The sequence below is a fragment of the Cariama cristata genome, unplaced genomic scaffold (genome assembly GCF_000690535.1).
Source record: "Cariama cristata isolate BGI_N322 unplaced genomic scaffold, ASM69053v1 scaffold15436, whole genome shotgun sequence".
Taxonomy (NCBI): Eukaryota; Metazoa; Chordata; class Aves; order Cariamiformes; family Cariamidae; genus Cariama; species Cariama cristata.
This window is the reverse complement of record NW_009622838.1, coordinates 8566-29059: the sequence shown is the minus strand read 5'-3', so window position 1 is coordinate 29059 and position 20494 is coordinate 8566. Positions and strand designations below refer to the sequence as shown.

Below are 20494 nucleotides of genomic sequence, written 5' to 3'. Positions count from 1 at the left end.
AAGGGCATTTGAAAAAATGCAGAGATGTCTTTCTACAAGAGTTACCAGAGTCCACATCTTGTTAATGTGCTGACCAGCTGCTTGTTAGCTGTAACCAAAAAGAGCATGCACATTGGCAGTTAACTGTTAAACACATTTTCAAAACTATTAATAAGTTGAAAACAATTCAAGCCCAGGACACAAGTACAGCGCATACTCCCAGGCGAGCATCAGATATAAAAGGAGAACTGAGATGGCCTCCATATGAAATCACAATGGCTCATCTCCTCAAATAATCTTTTATTGACTTTTGCCTTTTTTCTTTTTTTTTTTTAAAGGGAAGTTGGGGAAAGGAGTTTTAACTCAGGAAATAAGTCATTTGTGCCCAATGCTAACATAGCCTTTATAAGGCATGTATCTTAGTATCACTGCTGCCTGGAAAAAAAGTCTCAGGGAGCCTCAAAGTCGATTCAGGTTTCACAAATATATAAAATGTTCACACGCACATTTAAAGTACTTCCCTTGCAGAGACCCCACAGGTGCCAAAATCCATCTCGCTGTATGGCAAGGGTTCAACTCCTGTTTAAGGGCTTGCCTGAAGAAGGCAAAAGCCCCCTTGACACTACAGACAGCAGGGACTCACACAGGGAACCCAACTGCCAGCAACGGAGTACAATTCATTGTCTTTTCCAGTACACACAAACTCTAGATGCTCCTTCCTGAACAATCAAACAAACAAGACTTCAGGGGAAAAAAAAAATGCAGGTAGATTCTGTAAAAACTAACCACAAAATATTAACTAAATGTAAAAGCCTGAAGATGTTCAGGCTGCAAGACCACAGAAGCTTTCTTGCCACATGACTTCACTGGAAGCCGATACCTCAGTAAGCAGGGTGGCTTTTCCCTTCAAACAAAAAGACAAACCAATGGCCCAGCCCTACATACGGGGCGAGCAGTGAGAAACCTTACAGTGAGACTTTCAAAGTGACTTGGCAACACTTAGAACGGCATAACTTTGTTTTCAAGTACAATCAGTAAAGGATAGCGTTATTTATAAACAGTCACAATATCCTGGAACTTACTAGATATAAAATAACTTTGCAGTGGAGTCAGCAGTCTGTGGGGCCTCATACACGCTTTGCAAGCTTTGAAACAGTCCCCCAGAAAGGGCATTAAATAAAATGAGTAATAGCTCTTCCTGCTAAACATTAGAGGTACACGTAAAAGCTATCATTGAGTCAGCACTTGGTGGTGGCAGTTCATACAGTAAAATCTGTTTTGCTGGAATTTATAACAGTCTGAAGGTGGCCACTGCTATGCTTCTCACATACCTACATTTTTTGTTTTTAATTATTACCATTATTTTTGTGGAAGAAAATATCATTCAAATGACCCATTTCAACACATCCATCATTAGGGGGTAACATCAGGTTTTGATTTTGGGGAAAAACCAAGAGCTAGGGACTGCTTTTCCCAGCTGACAAAAGCTGAATATTAAATAAATGGCATTTAAATACAAACAAAAAAACAGCAGACAAAGAACCTAACACAGGGCCCGGTTAAGTCACTGTAAGTTTATTTTCATATATTTTGGTAGAGTTTAGATAAGCTCAGACATTTCAGGCCTTTGCTTGCTAGCACCATAGCATAACGTACTGAGTGTGAAGGGTTCCAGCTCAGAGTCCTGACAAGGACTGCTGCCTCTCATTTATTTAACAATTTTAATAACAAAAGCATGAAAGTTTCAACATTGCATTGTACAATGGTGCATTTCCTTTCCATAATGTATTGTATATCACTGTTGGAAACTCTGCTAAGTTGGCAAACCCTTCTAATGGGTACAGTTACATCAGTTAAATGAACAAAAAAAAGTGTTTCTGGCAGCTTTTCATGTACTTTCGGGTAAGGAGGTGTAGCCATGCCAGTCAATCAAATCGCTTTGTTGCCATATGCTCCAATTCTGACAGGGTATCTTTTACTTGGTGGTCAATGTCTAACTGTGCCACCAGGTGAACACAGATCAAGTTACTCAAAATACTTGAACAATACTTCGATATTTTAGTTCTGTAAGAGGAAATTCAGTTTTGATGTAGTACAAACATGAGCTGCTGCAAAAAAGGGAGGCTCCGCTACCCCTGCCACCCACCTTCAAGGGTCCCTGTGTTTGCTCTAGCAATCTTGAAGGTGCAGGGAAAATCAACCACCCTTCTAGGACTTCAGGCTCTCACGTAAGCACACAGGAGCCAGGCTGAAACTTGTTCTTCCTATCAGTGGACCAATGGTTATACTTCAATTCCTTTTTTGAAGTTAACTTCAAAATTGAAGTTCATTTCCCTTTAATGGCATTAACACCCATTATTTTACTAACATATCATGAGAGTCTTGATAATTTACTGGCCATACAATGCAGACGCAGTCTTAACATTACACCGCAAGCGAAGTTACTTGGTTAAGTATAAGCCTGACTGTATCCCTGCTTTAACAAAGCCACCTCCTACTGATCAACTGAAGAGTGGTACCAACATGTTCTAACGGGATACAAACAACTGAATAAACAGACACTCCCCCTGAGGTCAACACAGACCGGACTCATAATAGGAGAGAAACAAGGCGGAGCAGTTCTGTACTCCTTCTACTCTCAGCCCTACTACCAGGGCCACAAGCTTGGTGGGAAAATAAGAACAAAGTTCTCGTTGAGCACAAACGCTCTTTTCTCTGGATAATGGGGCTACAGTAACAAATCAAATATATTCAGAAATAAAGCACGGAAGTGTACTCTCATTCACCAATTCTTTAATTGCCCTTAATACAATCATTAACAGTTAGTTTAGTTAACCACCTACGACAGTCAACTGCAGTTTTCATTCACCATAAAACCAAAGAGAGATCCCATATATAACCCACAAAACATTGTTAAGCCACTGTATGAAAAAAAAGTTTATATAAAAAACTTCCAAAGTAACTGCTCTGTCATATTTAAATGTTCATTGAGATTATCCAGGAGATTACAAGGAAACGTACTAATACACACAACTTGGACACAGTTACAGTGAGGTATTGGACACATGAGGAAGAACGTACCCCCAAGAAAAGAGGGGAGCAGAGAGCATCACACTCATTGCAGGCTCCCACCAAAAGTAAGGAATAGCACGAGCCCCTTCGTTGGCACTACAGCCCTTGGACAGCAGGTTCCCACTAAACCTCTCTCCAACTGTACTGGCCATGGCCTATTTAACAAAATAGCATGGGGGACCTAACAGGAAGCGGATAGGAAGAAAAAGCAAACCAACCCATGTATCATAAATGGAGGAGGAACATCAAAAGACTCCAGACCAGGACAACTGTATTGTTACCACTTCAGGACATGAACCCTAGGATTAATTCCACTAAGGAAGAAGGAGCTGTGCTACACTGCTCTAAAATTTCTGCCATAAAATTTACCTAGAGATGTAATATTATATGACCATATCAGGATCAGACACGTACTGACTGGTTTAGAACAGGATTAAAGGGCAGAAGATGCAACGACTCTGCGCAGAAAGTTACGGTCGAAACACGAACCCTTTCCAGTTGCAGGGGCTTGCAGCCCACAAAGCAGCAACCCGAACCCCCAGAGAAGCATTCCAGCAAGGGACCCCATCAGTGAGCACTGGGACACCAGCACACAGGCTGGCACTGTGGAGCACTAAAGAAAAGTCATATCCCTTCTACTGGAACAGAGTATCGCTCCTTTTGAAGATTTAATGAAACCAACTGGAACAAGGAAACAACACAGGTATCGGAACTGAATCAACTTAATTAGTTCAATCAACTAGAACAAAAAATGTTTATTGCTTTAATTAAATTAATCCAGTCCACTAGGTCAAAAAAAGCGTTGATTCATTGCTCAGAAATCCTCCCTAATAAATCTTGATTTCACTCTACTACTTCTTTGAGCAATCTTGTCAAATCGTAGACAGATACATGAACACTTCACCTACAAAACCACCTTAAGTGCATTATTATTTCTCTGGAGAAGGAAGGCAGGCATATTCTAGGATCCTCAAGGCAAGGAAAAAAAAGTTCTTTGTTAGTGATCTTTACTTGAAATGTCTTAGACAATTTTTTTGCATAGTGCTTGTGTGATGTTGAAACAAACAGAATTAGCTGGTTAGGTTTTCCTCTGCATACAGGAAGATTTTAACACCACCATTAAGCAGCTCAATACTCAGAAATGTTTCATTAGAATTCTTTTCTCCTGAATCATATCAATAAAGTTGAATTTCAGTCTGGCATTCATAAGAGCTGACTTACAGGCTTCTTGCTGCAAATGTATTTTTGAGATCCAGTAAATGTAACAGAGACCTAGAATTAAGTAAGTTTAGTTTTAAAAACTCTTTTATTCAAAAATCAACCATCACAGAGAGTCTTAAAGATTGTTCTAGTTGGGCATGAAATTGCTTAAAAAACTAGCTTTGCTAATTTCAAAATATAAGAGAGAATAGAGATCAAGAGAATTCACAAGCAACAGAACAGGATCTTTTTCAGGACTGCTTTTATTTTTCTGCTACTGGCATGAAGCATTCCTTATTCTGAGCACTTTAGTTACACGATTTTTTTTTTCTTGTCATAGCAACTATTACTAAAGTCAGTTAGCTGGCTTTTTAACAAGACACTGGAGAAGCATTTGCCTAGGTGTTACAGTTTAGACAACTGTAAATTTAAAAAAAACCCACAACCTCAGAGTCCTTCCTATGATGCATATTTTATCTGTCTTCCATCTGTGATGATACATGTTATCACTGAGATCAAACATTAGCACTGGGAGAATGAAAGCAAATACAGTGAACAATATGGCCATGAGCACTAGTTCAGCAAGAGAAGCAACTACTACTGGCCTTGCTTCAAAAATCAGCTAAGTAATATCCAAGGTAATTTCTGAACTGTTTTCTTGCCAATTTTCTCAAATACCCACTACTTTTTCAGCCTGGAAGGTGAAAATATCCCATAGAACAATGAATTACTGCTTTGAATTCATTAGTGCTATAAAACGAAATTTTGCAAGACTGATCTGGCATTTCAAAGCAGAAAACGCAGAATACCGGCAACTTTTACAAATTACATAGTTTAACAAATCACCTCCAAAGACTAAGTCAGCCTTAATGCAAGAAACTGAATCCACATATTAAACTTCTAACATGTTGCTCAAACTATGCATGGGATGTAACATAGTCCTACCTTCTGTTGTAAGTTTTCTTCTAATGATGCAAGGAAAGAGTCACATTTCACCTGAAAATCCTTCTTCCTACAGTAAAGAGTGTTTCATATTTCCCACCTCCTTGCTTCAAGTATGACTGATTCTACTTTCTGTAAAAATAGTGGGTGGTTTGTTATTTTTTTTCTTTAAAGTAAGAGTTGGCATGGCAGGAGAAGAAAGAGAAAAGAGAAACAGTTCCATCAGTTAAGACACCCCTCAGGACATCGTAACTAATTTATGACTTGCCAAAACTTCAACCAGCTTATTCCTTATCCGAGATCACAAATAACTTCTGCGATTCAGCATCCATTAGTCTAAACAGAAGCAAGGCAGGCAAAAAGTCTGACAGACCTTTAAATAAAAGCTTTGTCATTTTCATGCCTCCAAAAAAAAGGGCAGGAGGGAGGTTTTGAAGAATTAATGAGATAACAGTGGTTAGCACCAATGTGATCGAAGTACTTTAAAGCTATTACGTTAGCCCTTCAAGGAGTCCGGCATGGAAGACAACAGGGCCGAATGCACCTGTTTTACATATCAAGAGACCAAGATTGAGAGATGAAAAAACTCGTGACGAGATCACAGAGAAAGTCACTAATCCAGATACAAGCCTTTCATCTTTCAGCCAAAAGCCAAGGTTCATAGGTTAGTCCTATGCAACTACTACACCTATGGCCATCAGGGCACAGGGACTCCAGAAGAAAAACCAATCCAGCCAGCGGCCCAGCCATCGGCGCGCTCTTCTCCAGGAGTCCCTGCTCATGGCCGAGGACAGGCCACAGCTGGGAAAAATCGATTTGACAACCCGTAACTCACTCCACTCTCTCTCAAGGGTCCTTCAGAGACAGGCACGTACATTTAGTCACCACACGGGATGACGATACACACAAAGTCACACAGGGCAGCTGTGTGTTGGCTGCATGAAAAGCACACGTCAGTCAGCAGACAGGAGAAGTCTCCACCATGGCCCTCAGCGCCAGCAGAGCGGGCAGCACGCCTGCCCAGCAGTGCCCTCAGCCACAGCGAGGTTTTATCCTTCAGAGCAGATGTTTCCCAAGAGTAACTAGGAATCGCCCATTTGGACTAAACACGCACACACACCCCCCACACAAATATAAACAACGTGTGGCCACTGCTGTAAAAGTTTCTCATGTTCTACCGATTTCCTTAAAGCAACCCCAAATGTGCGAACTGAACTATGTGAAGCTACTTCAGCAACTGCTACGTTTTCAAACAACCTTTTCGCCTTTACTCGCTTTCGTGTCATTGCTGAAGCCTAAAGAACCGCCATGACATCGTGACGCTAAGTGCCCATTTACCCCCACTGATTTTTACATATTCATGAAAGGCACACAATCTTGTGAAGGAAAAAGAATGTCAGTTTGACTTTTGACTTAGTAGTTTGAATCAAAATAGGTTGAGGAGGATCTCTAGTAGGACATATTTTTTATTGCTCCATTTAAATGTAAATTAATAAAGGAAAATTTTATTTATTCCAAAATAAATTGCATCAACTGTCCTTTCCAGACACAAGGAAAGGTGATCACATTTGGTGATCCAGGAAGCGAAGAAAAAGAAAAGAGGACAAGTGCAGATAACCACAAACCCAATTCTTCACCCACTCTTGGTTCCAAGTGTTAAGTAAAGTAAATTCATTAAAAATTTAAAACCAAAATATCAACAAAAACCAACCCCAACACTAAACCACCAAATCTGTTCCAGAGGAAAATAAACTTTTTGCTGAAGAGGTAAAACAGCAACAAACCTTACAAATGCTTCCATTGCCTAACCCTGAATTCCTTTATTTGCTACTCCTTCTTCTATACACTGCTTCCAATAATGAGAGTAATGACATTTTCAGTTTAGTTCTTTCCATCCCTGACAGGTAAATCCCTTTTTTATTAACTGCCTATTAGTAAGTCTCACAGTGTAGTAGCTGCCAAATAAGGGAACAATTGCTCCATCTTTTATAAAGTACACTTAAAAGTATTAAGAAAAGCACACTGTTCTTGAAGCAGCTGCACTTTATGGAATAATTAAAAACCTTTGCTTTTGTCACCTGAGGTCAAAATTTATCCTTGGTGAAATTCCATTGGCTTAAAACAAGTTTACACCAAAGAAGAATCCAATTCAATGCCTTCAGGTAATGAAACATGGCACAGAGTCTTTGTGCTAAATATATTTTTTTTCACTCCAAATTCATCTCTCCTATGACTTACAGCCTGAGGGAGTTCAGTTCCTTTTATTGTCATTAGCTACAGAGGATGAAATTATTTCTCTTCTTTGAAAAGGAATATATCTGGTCCCTATATTCTCTTCACACTATAACATAACCAGTAGTAAAACAAGTGTGTTGATTCATGCAAATATATTTCAGTGGAAAAAGCTTATAAAAGAAAAAGACTTTCAGAAACTCAATACATTTTTCATGTGAAAGTAACAACTGGTTTTTTAATAGCAGATGCTCCATTTCTTGTTGAGACACCCTAGGATCACATTCGGGAATGCTCCGTTTGGGGTGCTACAGCTCTTGGAGCCTAATTCTTCCTGTGGCAACAGATAAAACTGTAGTGCTTGATGCTTGCACACGCCCTGCTTAGTCCAAATGACAGAATTTATATTATTTGGCAGCAAGAAAGATGCAAGCAAAAAATAAAGTTATCATTCTGTAAAGGCAAGGTAAGCAGGTTCATTGTATCAACAGCTGAGGGCATTTTGATGGGAGAATAATTTTAAAAGAGGAAAAAAGAAAAAAGGGCAAAACATACCAGTTAGAAGACAATTTTTTTTTTTTTTAGGTATGTCCCAGAGTACCTACCACTTTACTTTGGAGATCTTTGAGTTCAGAAAGCTTCTGTACCTCTCACTGATGTTAGAGAAGATAAAAATACCATCTCTAGTTAACTAAATATGCCCTTTTCACTTTTTTTTATTAAAGAGATCAAGGGTGTTATTTTTAAGACAAGACAAAAGGAGAAGCTAAGAAAGAGTTAATAAGGGCCTACAGTACAGAAAGGATATTAAAAGATCTACAAGCAAAATCCCAAATCCCAATTCCCTTCAGAAAACAAAAGAATTATTTTTAGCACAGTATTTATAAAATAATTATGTGATGCTTAGAAGTTGTTAGAGACAAGTTTCTCTTAAAAAAAAAAAACTTTAACAAATTTCCTTAGAAAGACAAGGATTAATGCTATTCACCATTCCATGCCATAAAATTTTCCGCAAAACTACTTTTCATCAGTTGAGTACTTCCCTCCAGAGACAGTCAGTAATGCTGCCATTTGCCTTCATCTATACACTTCAAGTACTGCATTACAGGCTTGGTATTTCTCAGAATTCCTTTGGCATAATCCAGAGTCAGTTTTAATCAAAGCACCAGACTTTCATGTTTACTGATAAATGCTCTGGTTCAGCAAAGCACTTAGATACATGCTCAGTTGTTTTGTTGAATCAGGACCCACAACCCCACATCGTACTGCTCCATGTGAGTGCAGAACTCTGCTGAAATTCAACTGGTTTTAGCTTCAGAGCCTTGCTGATACAGGAAAAAATGCAGTCTGCTGAGTTCAAGCCATTCCAAGTCTGTGATACAACTACCTCTTCTAAAGTACATAACCTTTCTCTGTATTCTCACACTCAAAGATCTTCAGAATTTTTGTGTGGTTTTGGAATATAAAAATACTATTTATGCATAAACCACACAGAAATGGTACGGGATCTGACTCAATTGAGCTGGTTGAGAGACAGACAGAAGACCAGATTAAAAACCTCATTTACACAGGAATAGATCACCAAACAGCAGTGCTGAAGAAACATTCATTCAGAGGATCTACAGATTTAGTCTAGTTTCCCAGTTTTGATCAGTCTTTGTATTTAAATTGCTCACTTAAAAATACCATTTACTGGTTGAAAAGTATTACTTCTTTTTGTGTGAAATTAAGATTAACTATCAATTTTTAACATACATTTTGGCTTCTCAAAGATACCTCACCAAGCTCACTGCCATGAAGTTAGGAATTTATTATTTGGTTCCCTATTAGATGAACATCTGACATTAAGATGCTTCAAATCACCACCAGGGTGCTGAAAGGATAAAAAAGAACTAGAACAATTTCCACCTTTAAAAGCGAGTCAGTGGTTCCAAATCAGTATTTCTCAGACCCGAGAACATGACAGGCTCTCATGAGAAGAGCATGGCCGTTCCCTTACGGCCCCTACAGAAGAGCTCCCAGCCTGTCCAACCCGAAGCGCGGCAGTGGCACAGGCAGGAGATAAGCAAGGCACAACTCACAAACCAGCTCTCTGCTCCTCTGACTCTCCTCTGAGCTTGCAAGTCTTTAAACGCTCCAAGTACTGGGTAATCTCATCCTCTAAAAGACTGAGTATCCAGACCATGAAGGGATAGGACTGGGTGGTTTTTCAAGGGAGGCAGAAGCTGGCCGATTATAAGAAACAACTGAAGGAAAAGGGAGGCAGAGAGTGAAATCTCTATCCATTCAAAAGTTGTAACCAGTCTGTACTTCAGTCGTAGTAATTCAAGAGTAAACCTCTGTCCCTTGGTTCTCATCCTCTAATCACACTTTAAACAAACAAAAACCCCACACCTCTGGCAACAAATATTTTGAGGAGAAATAAAACTTACAATTTAATTACACCTGGGAAATACCCAGCAAATACTGTTTAAAATAGAAGTACATTTGTGTCAGTGACTCCCAGCATTTTAATTTATTTCTTTTTTAGATCATGTCCTTCATCTTCCAGTGGAAGGACTTTCTATTATACTTTGAAGGATCCTATATTGCTTTTGGAAACACAGTGTTCAAGGTCAGGGGAAGTTCCTCTTTAAAAAAAAAAAAAAGAAAAAAGATCTCATGACAAGGCCTGTTCCTTCCTGTTGTTACACTTATGAACATGGCATCCATCACTACCGTATCTGGGGGGCACAGATCCAAAAGATACATTAGCTTACAAGCAAACAGCCTTATTGAAAATGAAGCACACATGCTCTGAACAACGTAAGTTTACTTTTAAGAGCAAGTATGTAGAAAGAAAGGGGGGAAAAAAGCTAGGTTAACAATAGAGTAGAGAACCAGGGAACAAAGAGCTGTTGAAAGAAAACCATAGAGACAGACCTAATGTGAGCAGATAAACCAATAAGCTCAGTATTACAGAAAATCGGTAAATTCTTCAATATATCCAATTCTTACAGTCTCTCCATCAGCCTGACCACAACCATGAAACTCTGTCACAAAGAGGTGTCTACAAGGCAAGCACAGGCAACACCAAATGTCAGAGGGGCTGAGGGAAAAAGAACAAAGCTGCATGGGCAAATTCTGTTTGGTATCAGATGCCACAGCTGCGCTGCTTTGTTGGTTTTTGCACCACTGGAGGATCTACCTCAGAAGGCTGGAATGAGACCCTTGGCCAGTGCAAGCTGTATCACCCTTCTATCTTCTTTCCAGCTGAAGAGTAAGGCAGGAAAGAAAAAGGAAAAAAAGAAGTTCAAGTTAGAAAGATTTCCCATTCCTTCATCGAAGGACCTATCTTGTTGAAGGACTGGCCCTCAGGGTCTAGGGGAGGTACGCCTTTCAGCTGCCTCTAAGACGTTTTATCAAGATGTACATCACGCACCCAACTGCACAAATTTGCCAGCAAGTAAAATAAATACATTTCAGACTTTGATTTAAGCCACATTAGGGCAGAATATTTTTGCTCCCAAGACTACAAAGCCAGACTTGCTTATGAGATTATCCAAGGCTGTAGCACGCGTGGTTCTGAGAGTTTGTGTGGAGTTCCTACTGCAGGTTGCCAGACCTTAGTTTAAGTCCACTTCAAAAACATAATTCCTTCAGACAGGCAGGTAGTTTGCCAGCAGTTCTCCTCTCCATCCTGCCTTGCACTTTCCATGGGGAAGAAAAATCTCACAGTAATCAAGGTTTTCTTTGCAGTCTTTTTCCATGCAATTGAAAGAGAGAAATTATAAGAAATCTGTGTGCAAGCTAAAAGTAAAATCAGATTCACACAAGCATTTAGCTACATATATCTGGGTAGTACGAGGAGGTAGAGAAACAGACAAATATTCTTTGAATATTTATACAGACCATTTTCAATGCAAAGTTAGTGAGGTGTATTCTTTAAGCTATTAGCATAAAAAACATGCAGTTTTATGGCTCAGGTTTGACTATGCATCTCTGTGTATCATGTCATCTAACTCAGGTTTAAGATATATTTAACATATTAGTACCTTAAAAAGCAAGAGTGGAAAGAAAAAAAAATAGATTCCGTCTAGAAGATCATCCATATCAGAAAAGATAACAACGCAGAAGATACTGGGCAGTCAGCAACAAAACCCAGACCAATAACAGCACTGTCAGTGTATGCCTGGCAAACAAAAGAAAGGTGTGCTCTCCTGCAACAGCCTCACTACTTCAGAAACAAAGAGTAAGCTGGAAAAAGGCTCAATACATAAAAATCAACACCCGAGGGAGGTGGCATGCTGCCCCCTGCCTCCCCCAGGCTTCACCACAGGCACGCAGGGATTTTATTTATACTTCTCAGTTTCATTTATACTAGTATGTTAATGGTTCAAGCCTGAAAAAGTGCAGGTTATGTACACTGGCAATTAAAAGCCAAGCCTGCGATACCCTGGTCATCACAATAGCTCATGGGCATCTGTCACAGCTTTTTCTGCACGACTAGAATGCACTGCTTGCTCCCACTCGTATTTCACCTATAGCCACAAAATCCCCACGTTTAAAGTATAATTCTTTGGGTTAACAGGACTCAGCGACTACTAATAGAAAAACATTGCAAAATTCTATCTAAATAACCTTCAGAGAGCTGTCCTTCCCCAGTTGTAATTATATCTGCCTGAGATCTCTCTCTCTCCTTCATCAGAGTCCATCAGTTCTTTATTGCTCTTATCTTACTATATTCATGATACTCTGTAAAGGGCAGTAACTAGTTGTGCTCATTAAGAACTTATTGCCAAAATAAAAAGCATGGAAGAAAACCAAAACCCACAGGACAGGCACAGCTAGAATCACAATGATAGCCCCTCCTCACCTTCCTCTAACGAACTGTGACCCTTTCTACTCCCTTCAGCTATCTTCTTCCCATGCAGATAGTGGGAAGAATCAGTCTCCAAGAAAAAAACAACTTTGAAGCCAGCCATGCTCCGAGCAAGGAGCTAGACTAGATTTCCAGAGGTCCCTTCCAGCCAAAATCATTCTACGACTCTACTTATGAATAAGCATCTGATCAAATCCAAGGCCATAGTACTTTTTAAGAGTTCGTTTCAAGAGTTGCCAGAGGAAAACACAGAATTGGGGAGTAAAACCAAAAAAACCACAATAAACTTCAGGACAGACATGCTAACGTTTCTGAACACTGCATAGCTTTATAATAGTAGTACTACGTTTGGTAACACTTTTAAATTAGTGGGTTTTAATTAAAGCTGGCATTAAGAGGTAAGCTGACTTCTTAGGCAAGCAATCTCCTCAGCAGCAAAAGGGAATTGTGATTGTGATCAATTAAAACAGTTTTTATTTTCTACACTGACACTTTTTTTTTAAAGTAGATTTTTTACGCATCTATAATGATTCAGATTCGTTCCAAGTAATCGCTCTTCTCAGCCAAGAGCAGCATTCATATCCTCAGCTCAAGCCGCAGACACACTCAGACACACCCTGTATGGCTGAAAGTTCATCTGTAATGAAGCTATTACAAAATGTCAGCATCACATACTATTAAACAATCGAAGTTACTAACGTTGGACAGATGCCTTCAGGAGGTCAGTTCCAGAGAAACTCCCACAAGGCTTGAGGGCTTGAAACAACAGAATTTTCCATGCTGACAATGAAAGGACGCCAAATTGTAACACATTTAATTGCTCAGCCCTGTCTCTTCCAAAGCTGGTCATCTTTTCCATAGTGAGGACATCTCAGATTTAAGCAAGCCATCTGTCCACTGTCCACTTTTCCCACTACCTCATTCTAACTGACTGTATATCCACTTGGCCTCTTCTCCAATGAACCACATGGTATGCAAGCTGGACACATAAGAGGCGTCCCTTTGCAACCACAGGAAGAACTTTGACAAACAAACATACAAAGAAGAATCACTTCAGCACTTGAAGAAACTACAATGTAAGCTAGGTACTTGAACTCTACAGATCTTTCCTTTCTCTATCACAAGTTACTGCAACACACAGTTTCAAAAATCCCTATCCAGGACAAAACATGGAACAGGAACAATCCCCATAAATGGCAATGCATCTTCCTAACCTATGAGACCTCCAGTAACGCTGACAACTGTTATTAAAAGGTCTTTGCCATCACCATTGACAGTTAACTTTAAAACAGATTATACAACTGTCAGGAATGACCAAGGTGACGCTTATCCCAACGAAGCAGGAAGGATGGATGGACTCGGTGACCTATTACGACCCTTTCCGGGATTTTGTCAGAAATTTCTTCTTATGAACTAAAACAATCAGGACTTAATTCCAGATTGTAGACCTTGAAGGTGGCACTGAGCTGAGTTGGTACACCCTTTCAGCCTAGCTCTGTGGAGAGACCCTAGCTTAGCTTCACCAGCACAACCCTGCACCCAGGGTAATAAATCCAGCCTCTTGACAGAGCTAATAGTTCAGCGTCAGCATCACGCTGGCAGAGCTACCCTGCTTCCACACCCCAAGGCTTCCATAGCAACCTTCCCCTTTATAATATATGTGCACCAAGCAATTTCCTTTTTTTTAAATAAAAAAAATAACCAAAATAATTTACATTACTACTGCAGTTCTTTAATGATTTTAAGGGGAAACATATAGGAACAGCATTGTTTCTCATATCACCATACCAGCAGTTATGATCACACTAGCTTTGTATAAAACCTAGACGTAAATATAAACTTTAGCTGACCTACATTTTTCCAGCATGAAAAAGTATTTTGATCAATAATTCTGAATATATACAAGTTACATAATGCCACCTACCTGCCGCTGCAAAGCACAAAATCATCAAAGCAAATACTGAAGTGACACAACTTGAAGACATTTTTGCAAATGCTGTATCTTCTCAAACCAATTCCCTTTGTAGCTCTTCATGTAGATTTACTTCCTTTAAAATTTGTGGTATGTTTTGAAATTAAGTCTTCCAGACTTTTAATTGCCTACAGAAAGAAGTAAAAATCCATTTTAATATCAATATAACTTACAGAGATGTTACTAGATATTTAAAATTACCCCTCCTGTAACAAGAGAAACAGAAATCTTTCTTAATGGAATACCAGAGGAGTTCATTTTATATTGCCAAATACCCCAGGTACTGATAGCTTAGTACTCTTCCCCCCCGTATTTCAGCACTTCTTTACAGCTGTTGCTCTGTCATATTATACACTGTGCAAGTGTTGATCCACTTGGAAGTGAAATTCCAGAGTCCTTTCTGTCGCCTAATACCAAAGTACTATTGAAGTCTGCCAATGATACTCATAGCCTCAGACATATTTATTTTAAGTATTCAGAACTTCTTTGGGACATTTAAACATTTGTTTGTTTATCTATCTACTGCTATCTTTATTATACCATGGAGAAATGTTTCACCTGCTCTAGCTGGTTTATGGGTAACACGATAAATTTAACTCACCATTTCTCAGTATCACAAATTCTGAAAACTTTTCAAGGCTACTTGATGATAAATACAAATCTAAAGGCATTCAGAATCTTTATTTTAAGAGATTTCAAGACACAGTATACCAGGTCAGTAAAACAACTTATATGTGCTATACAAATAAATGACAATACAGCTGATGCCTGCAGGCATTAAAAACATCAAAAACTCTGACCCCAGAATGCACACTTTAGATTTTTGAGGGGAAACACTTATTAGACACACAATCTTCTTCCACTTTTTTTTTTAAATCTATTTTCAGTCATCTAGATGTCTAGAATGAGACTATAGACCAAGCACGTAAGGAACCAGAAGGTTGGTATCATATTCAATCAAATAAAAATCTTACCACCTTCACTAAAAATCTTACCACCTTCACTTCACTCCCAGCCTTCAGGAGCAGAAGATGACAGATGGTGCCTCAGCAACCACTAACACTCACCACAAAGCAATGCAAGCAATTACAAACAACCATCACTGGGCTAAGTGATAGCAAAACGCCAAGTCAGAACCAAAATCTAAACCATGACAACAAGAATACCATTTAAAAGGTTCTTGCCGACACTAAAATGGAATGAAGTACAAAGTCAGACAAAAGGCTAACTCTGCTATATAGCGTGTGCCATTCTGTGCACAAATTCTGCACAAGGAAAACCCGCACCTAGACCAGCACTTCAAGATACTGCTGGCAGCACTCCTACGGCTATGAGAAAAACACCAGATTCACCTTTGCGGAATTTCTCCATGGGTTACTCAGCAGAGACAGCACTGCCCTGTGCGGCAGGAGCTGCAGCTGCCCACCAAGGAAGCGTTGTCAGTGCCCAGGGCCACAGCTACGGCCTCCAACAGATCCTTCACTCCACATCCAGCTCCCTGCACCTCTGAGCGGTCCCGGCGGTGCCCCAGGTCCCACCGGTCTGGGAGCAGGGCCCAGGAGCGGCTCTGCAGGCTGCTGGGATCACCCAGACACCTCTGTTCTGCGGGACAGAAAGGGATGGGGCAGGGAAGGAGCTGAGTATCTACACAACATGGGGTTTCATGGAGTTCACTTTCAAGCACAGCATCCCATATAAGAAGCTCATTTGATTTTGTTTCCTGTTTGCTTTTGACACACGGTATAATTAGGTTGAAATTCTGTAACAGTTCTCTCCCCTGTGTACCTCCTCATCGACTCGCCCCGGAGTGGCTTAGGAACACTGTCACATAACAGCAGGGAATGAAGCTAATCCCTAAAGAAATGGTAACTCTAGTAACGCTACCTAGTAACCTTTATCTTCTACTTTCTGGCACTCAATCTGGAGAAAAGGAGTTTACTCTTCACTCTGAAGAGGTATGCTTACCACAGTGTAAACAAGATCTGAGTATCTTGTTATCTGCTATTCACAAAATTATGTATGATGAATGCATGATCAGATATCCCAAACTAGAGATTCTTTTCCATCAGAATTAAATTACATGAGACTGTCAGTATCTGTGAAAATACTTAGTCATACTAACCTAAAACCTTGACCTCAAAAATTAAGAACCTGTGAAACTATCCTGTGATGTTTAAAATAGCCTTAGCAGCAAAAAAAAACCCCACACACTAAACTGCATTTTTGTTCTCTTTCATGCATTGTTGTTTTTAAAACTGGCCCTGCACTTAGGAACGGATATTAACAAATCTAAAAGGGGGAAAAAAAATGTTTCAAGAAAGAAACAAATACCTACCTATATATCATTCATATAACAACATCAGTTCTGTATAATTTTGTTTATTCCATCTTAAAACATATCATTGTTACTGAGGTTGAATGTTTCATCACTTACAGGTTCTCTGGCACAAACTATTCTTTCCACCACTTGCTAGGATCAATACAAGTAAAAAAAACATTAGGTGAGACTACAACACTACCACACAACACGACTGAGGTAACAAGACAGTGCAATGAATTTCTATCATTAATAGCAAGACAAACAACGCAGCCTCATAAAGCAGCAACAGTCCACCCCCAAACAAGCATGATTTCCCTAAAGACTTCTGCCATCACATTTTGTAGAAGATGGGTTCATCTTCAAGAAAAAAAGTTCTGGAGAAGGATGAACACAGACACAAAACCAATGCCAGAGACAGCTCAAAACAAGAAAACCTCAGAAAATGAGGGTGTCCTTGGGCAATTTATAAGGCTTGTAAAAATTTTTCATCCTGAACCTACTGGAAGCATTCAAGGAGTTCCTAGATAACTGCCATGTCCTCCTAGAGCGTAAGCTTTTATAAACCTGAATCTACGCAGTGAGAGTATTTGGTTCCTAACTCAATTTTTAAATGCTCCTATAAAGAACAAAGATCAAATACAGCAAATCATGAGGCTTCCAGCCAGTCTTAGCTATAAGAGACCATCATAATGTCCTGCAAGATGTCACACATGCAAACAGGCAACGAACAAGCATTCTGAAACTTGAGTTACTGATGAATAACCATTTCATCAACAACGGACAAAAGAGAAACCAGAAAAAGAGCAACTACAGCACATACGCTCAGTGATACAGTAAACAGGAACGCCAAGACATTACATAGATCACTCTTCCACCAGCACAAGCCTTTCGTTCTTCAGTGAGGGTTTTATAAAGCATACAGTTCTGCAGAAATAGGGAGCACAGGGAAAGAACCAGAGACAAAGCGATGCTGCTGAGATTCTGTGCCAACCACCTAAGTATGTTAAAAGGCCAAGTTTCGATTCAACTTTGATTTGGGAAAGATGATTTAAAAGGGAGAGAGAATACATATACATTTCCCCATCTGTACATAAAAACAAAAGTGTGATTTAATTCCTACCACAACCCACTGACCAATAACATTCCCAAGGTGTAACTCGGAGCAGGCAGTATACAGTCGAAAAGCCCTAGGATTCTACTTCGATTCTGTCTGCTCGTGAAGGGTGAATAATGGAGACATAAAGAAAAATTAGGAAGAGCTTTCTAAAGAAAGGGTTGACTTGCTTTAAGATATGCATTCACAAACTTAGAATGGAGGGCAAATTTCAAACCTTGAAAGACAATGTGAAAAGGTGACAAACTGACAGCAAGTTTCATTAATTTAGGATGAATGATATCCAAACTGCCAGCTACACAGCAGCAATTCAAGTCAAAAAGCACAGATGAAAATGCTACTAATAATTCATTTAAGAATAAATCCACTAAGCATGCAGTTTGTCAGTATTCTGGAAAACCTGATCATCCTCACCTGTGACAGAGGTCTGCTATGAAGCGGCTACTATCTGACAGTACCAAAGAGAAACTAATAATAAAACAGGTGAGAAACAGCTGTGGGGCAAAACATGCCAGATTTTGCTTCAGTGTGAAACCTGCTGTCACTAGAAGAACATGTGAAACCTGCAAATTAGGAAAAGTTGAGGCAGCCCACAGAATAAGGGGGCATTTCCTTTGAAATATGAGAAGAAAGCTGTGCAAAGGGATCAGGAACCTAAACCATTTATCCAAGAAGTAAACACAACTGCTAGTCAATTTGAGATTCAAAAGAAATTTCCGAGAGAATCATCTTTTCCTTTGGGGTATATCTGGGTAGTTATTTTTGTAATTGAGGTCACGAAAGGGCATATTAAAAGTATAACCAAAAAATCCCAACGAGGAAGAGGAAGAGAAGACGACATGAGAGCTTCGGGTTTACTGTTTTCATGCCAATGCTTTACACTACTACAAGCTGCAAGGAGGGCTGGCAAAAGAGGGCACCTGCAGCCGGAGCCACTGAAGACTCCAAGAGGTACAGTCTGCTGGAGCCATTTTCACTGAAGTTTGCTGTCATAAAGGCCGCTAGTCCTGATAAAAGTGAGGGTCCAAAAAGCACAAAAGAGCCTGTTTCACTGATTACTATCATTTTGCAGATGCAATCAGGAATGAGTGCTACTCATTCAGGAAGAATCTTACTACTACTAGATTTTATTATGTTTGAAAGAAGACTGGGGGAATGGAAGGGAGGGGAAAAAAAAACCAACACATTTTGAAGTACATGAGGACAAGAACAGGAGGAAATATGAGGTTTTAATCTGCTTTAAAGTAGGAGCCTGCAATGTCCATTAGAATTTTAATGCATAAAGCTCAGCTTGAAACCAGTGAAAAGTACGATGCTTTTGGAGGACACTGGGATGCGCTGACTGGCCTGTGAGCATGGCCAGCCACAGAAGGACAGATCTCATTGCTACTCTGAGCTACACGGCAACAAATGCTCCTTAACTCAATGGTATTTAAAAGAACCTGACTTTGTTAGAGTCAGCAGCAGTAAGCGCAAACAAATCATTTCAGTATGCTACTGTCATGCCTCTACCTTTTATTAACTGAAGTATTTTTTTCTTTGTAAAAATCTGCTACTCATCTTCCTCAGAATTCCAGTCCTTTGTGGATTTTTTAAAGCTATCCTTTGAACTAAAAAGTCACCTTTAATACCACAACATGACCAAAGAATTCAGAAGTTAGAAGTGTGCTGCTTACTCTTAAAAAACCACCTTTCCTCTAAGGATTTCCCAGCCCTCACTGACAGCAGGAGCTACTCAGGATGTAAGGCTCTGTGGTCTATGGATGGCTTGCTACTAAGAAATCACACTCTGCACTGTTCTGCCACCAGTAGAAAGGAATTCATCCCCAGGCCTGCTTACTGCTCTCCAAAAAGGGGACAGGACTCTGCTCTGAAGTGCTTGAAGAACTACGAATGAAAATGACCAACTACAAGCCCTAGGATTAAGCTCTGTTTTCAGAACACTTGAGCACCTTTCTACTCAGCCTGCCTCTATACTTCTAGCAAAATACCTATTACATATTACTCTTCTTGAGATCAGTGGTCTCCTTAGCTTCAATTTTTATCCACTTTTCTTCTCCTGGTAAATTTTCTTTTGCCTACTTTTTCAAAGCTGCTCTGCACAGTCCAAGCTAGCAATATATATGCCTGCAGATGGTCACAGCCACAGATTTGGGAGCGTTCCTGTTTCCTATTAAAGGCTTCTATAGCATAGGAATTTGCCACATTTATTGCTGAATTGGGTTCTTACTACTTTATTTTCCCCTCTTATTTCTGTTCCCTTAAGCCTTTTCACCAATAGCCACCATCTGTTTCTTTAATCACCACCTACCTTTCCCATACAAGTTCTTCCCTTGCCTTAACTCTGTCTTCCTCGTTGTCTAACCTTTTCCTTTACTGCCTGAAGAATAACTTCCACTTCCTCTCCTCCTTATCGACATGGGCTCTGGTAATTCCCTCCTCTTTCCACGCCTGGTGCCAGAGGTTGCACGGCTCTCTAAAACACTGCTAACGACCACTTCTCTACCAAAGCGAGCCAAAAATTCTCCTCCTCTAAGTCACATCAGAAGTCCCATCGAAGTGAATGGGGATACTTGAGCGAAGCCAGCAGGATCTCTCCCTTTGTGTTTTTTTGCCATAGCAACGTGAACCCAAGTTTCTAGGTCATCCAAGGCGGCCTTCACAGCCAAAGCTTTTTCACTTTTTGTTTATTTGTTTTACGCATGGCAACCATTTAACTTATTTAACCAGTTTTTCTCCTGTTTGTCCATGTTGGTTCCCTATGCAAATGCAACAACTACATGCATTTCACGCATAAATAGA

The 20494-nt window shown here is 39.8% G+C and overlaps 1 protein-coding gene across 1 annotated transcript in view; it reads right to left on the bottom strand.

Annotated features, from left to right (window-relative positions):
* TGFBR3 (transforming growth factor, beta receptor III) overlaps window positions 1-14388 on the bottom strand; it is a 98519-nt gene extending 84131 nt beyond the window's left edge. Inside the window, exon 1 of the mRNA XM_009702509.1 lies at window positions 14211-14388. Coding sequence (XP_009700811.1) covers window positions 14211-14271 — 61 coding nt within the window. The 5' untranslated portion in view covers window positions 14272-14388. The remainder of the gene's footprint in view (window positions 1-14210) is intronic.
* Between the last annotated feature and the right edge of the window lie 6106 nt (window positions 14389-20494).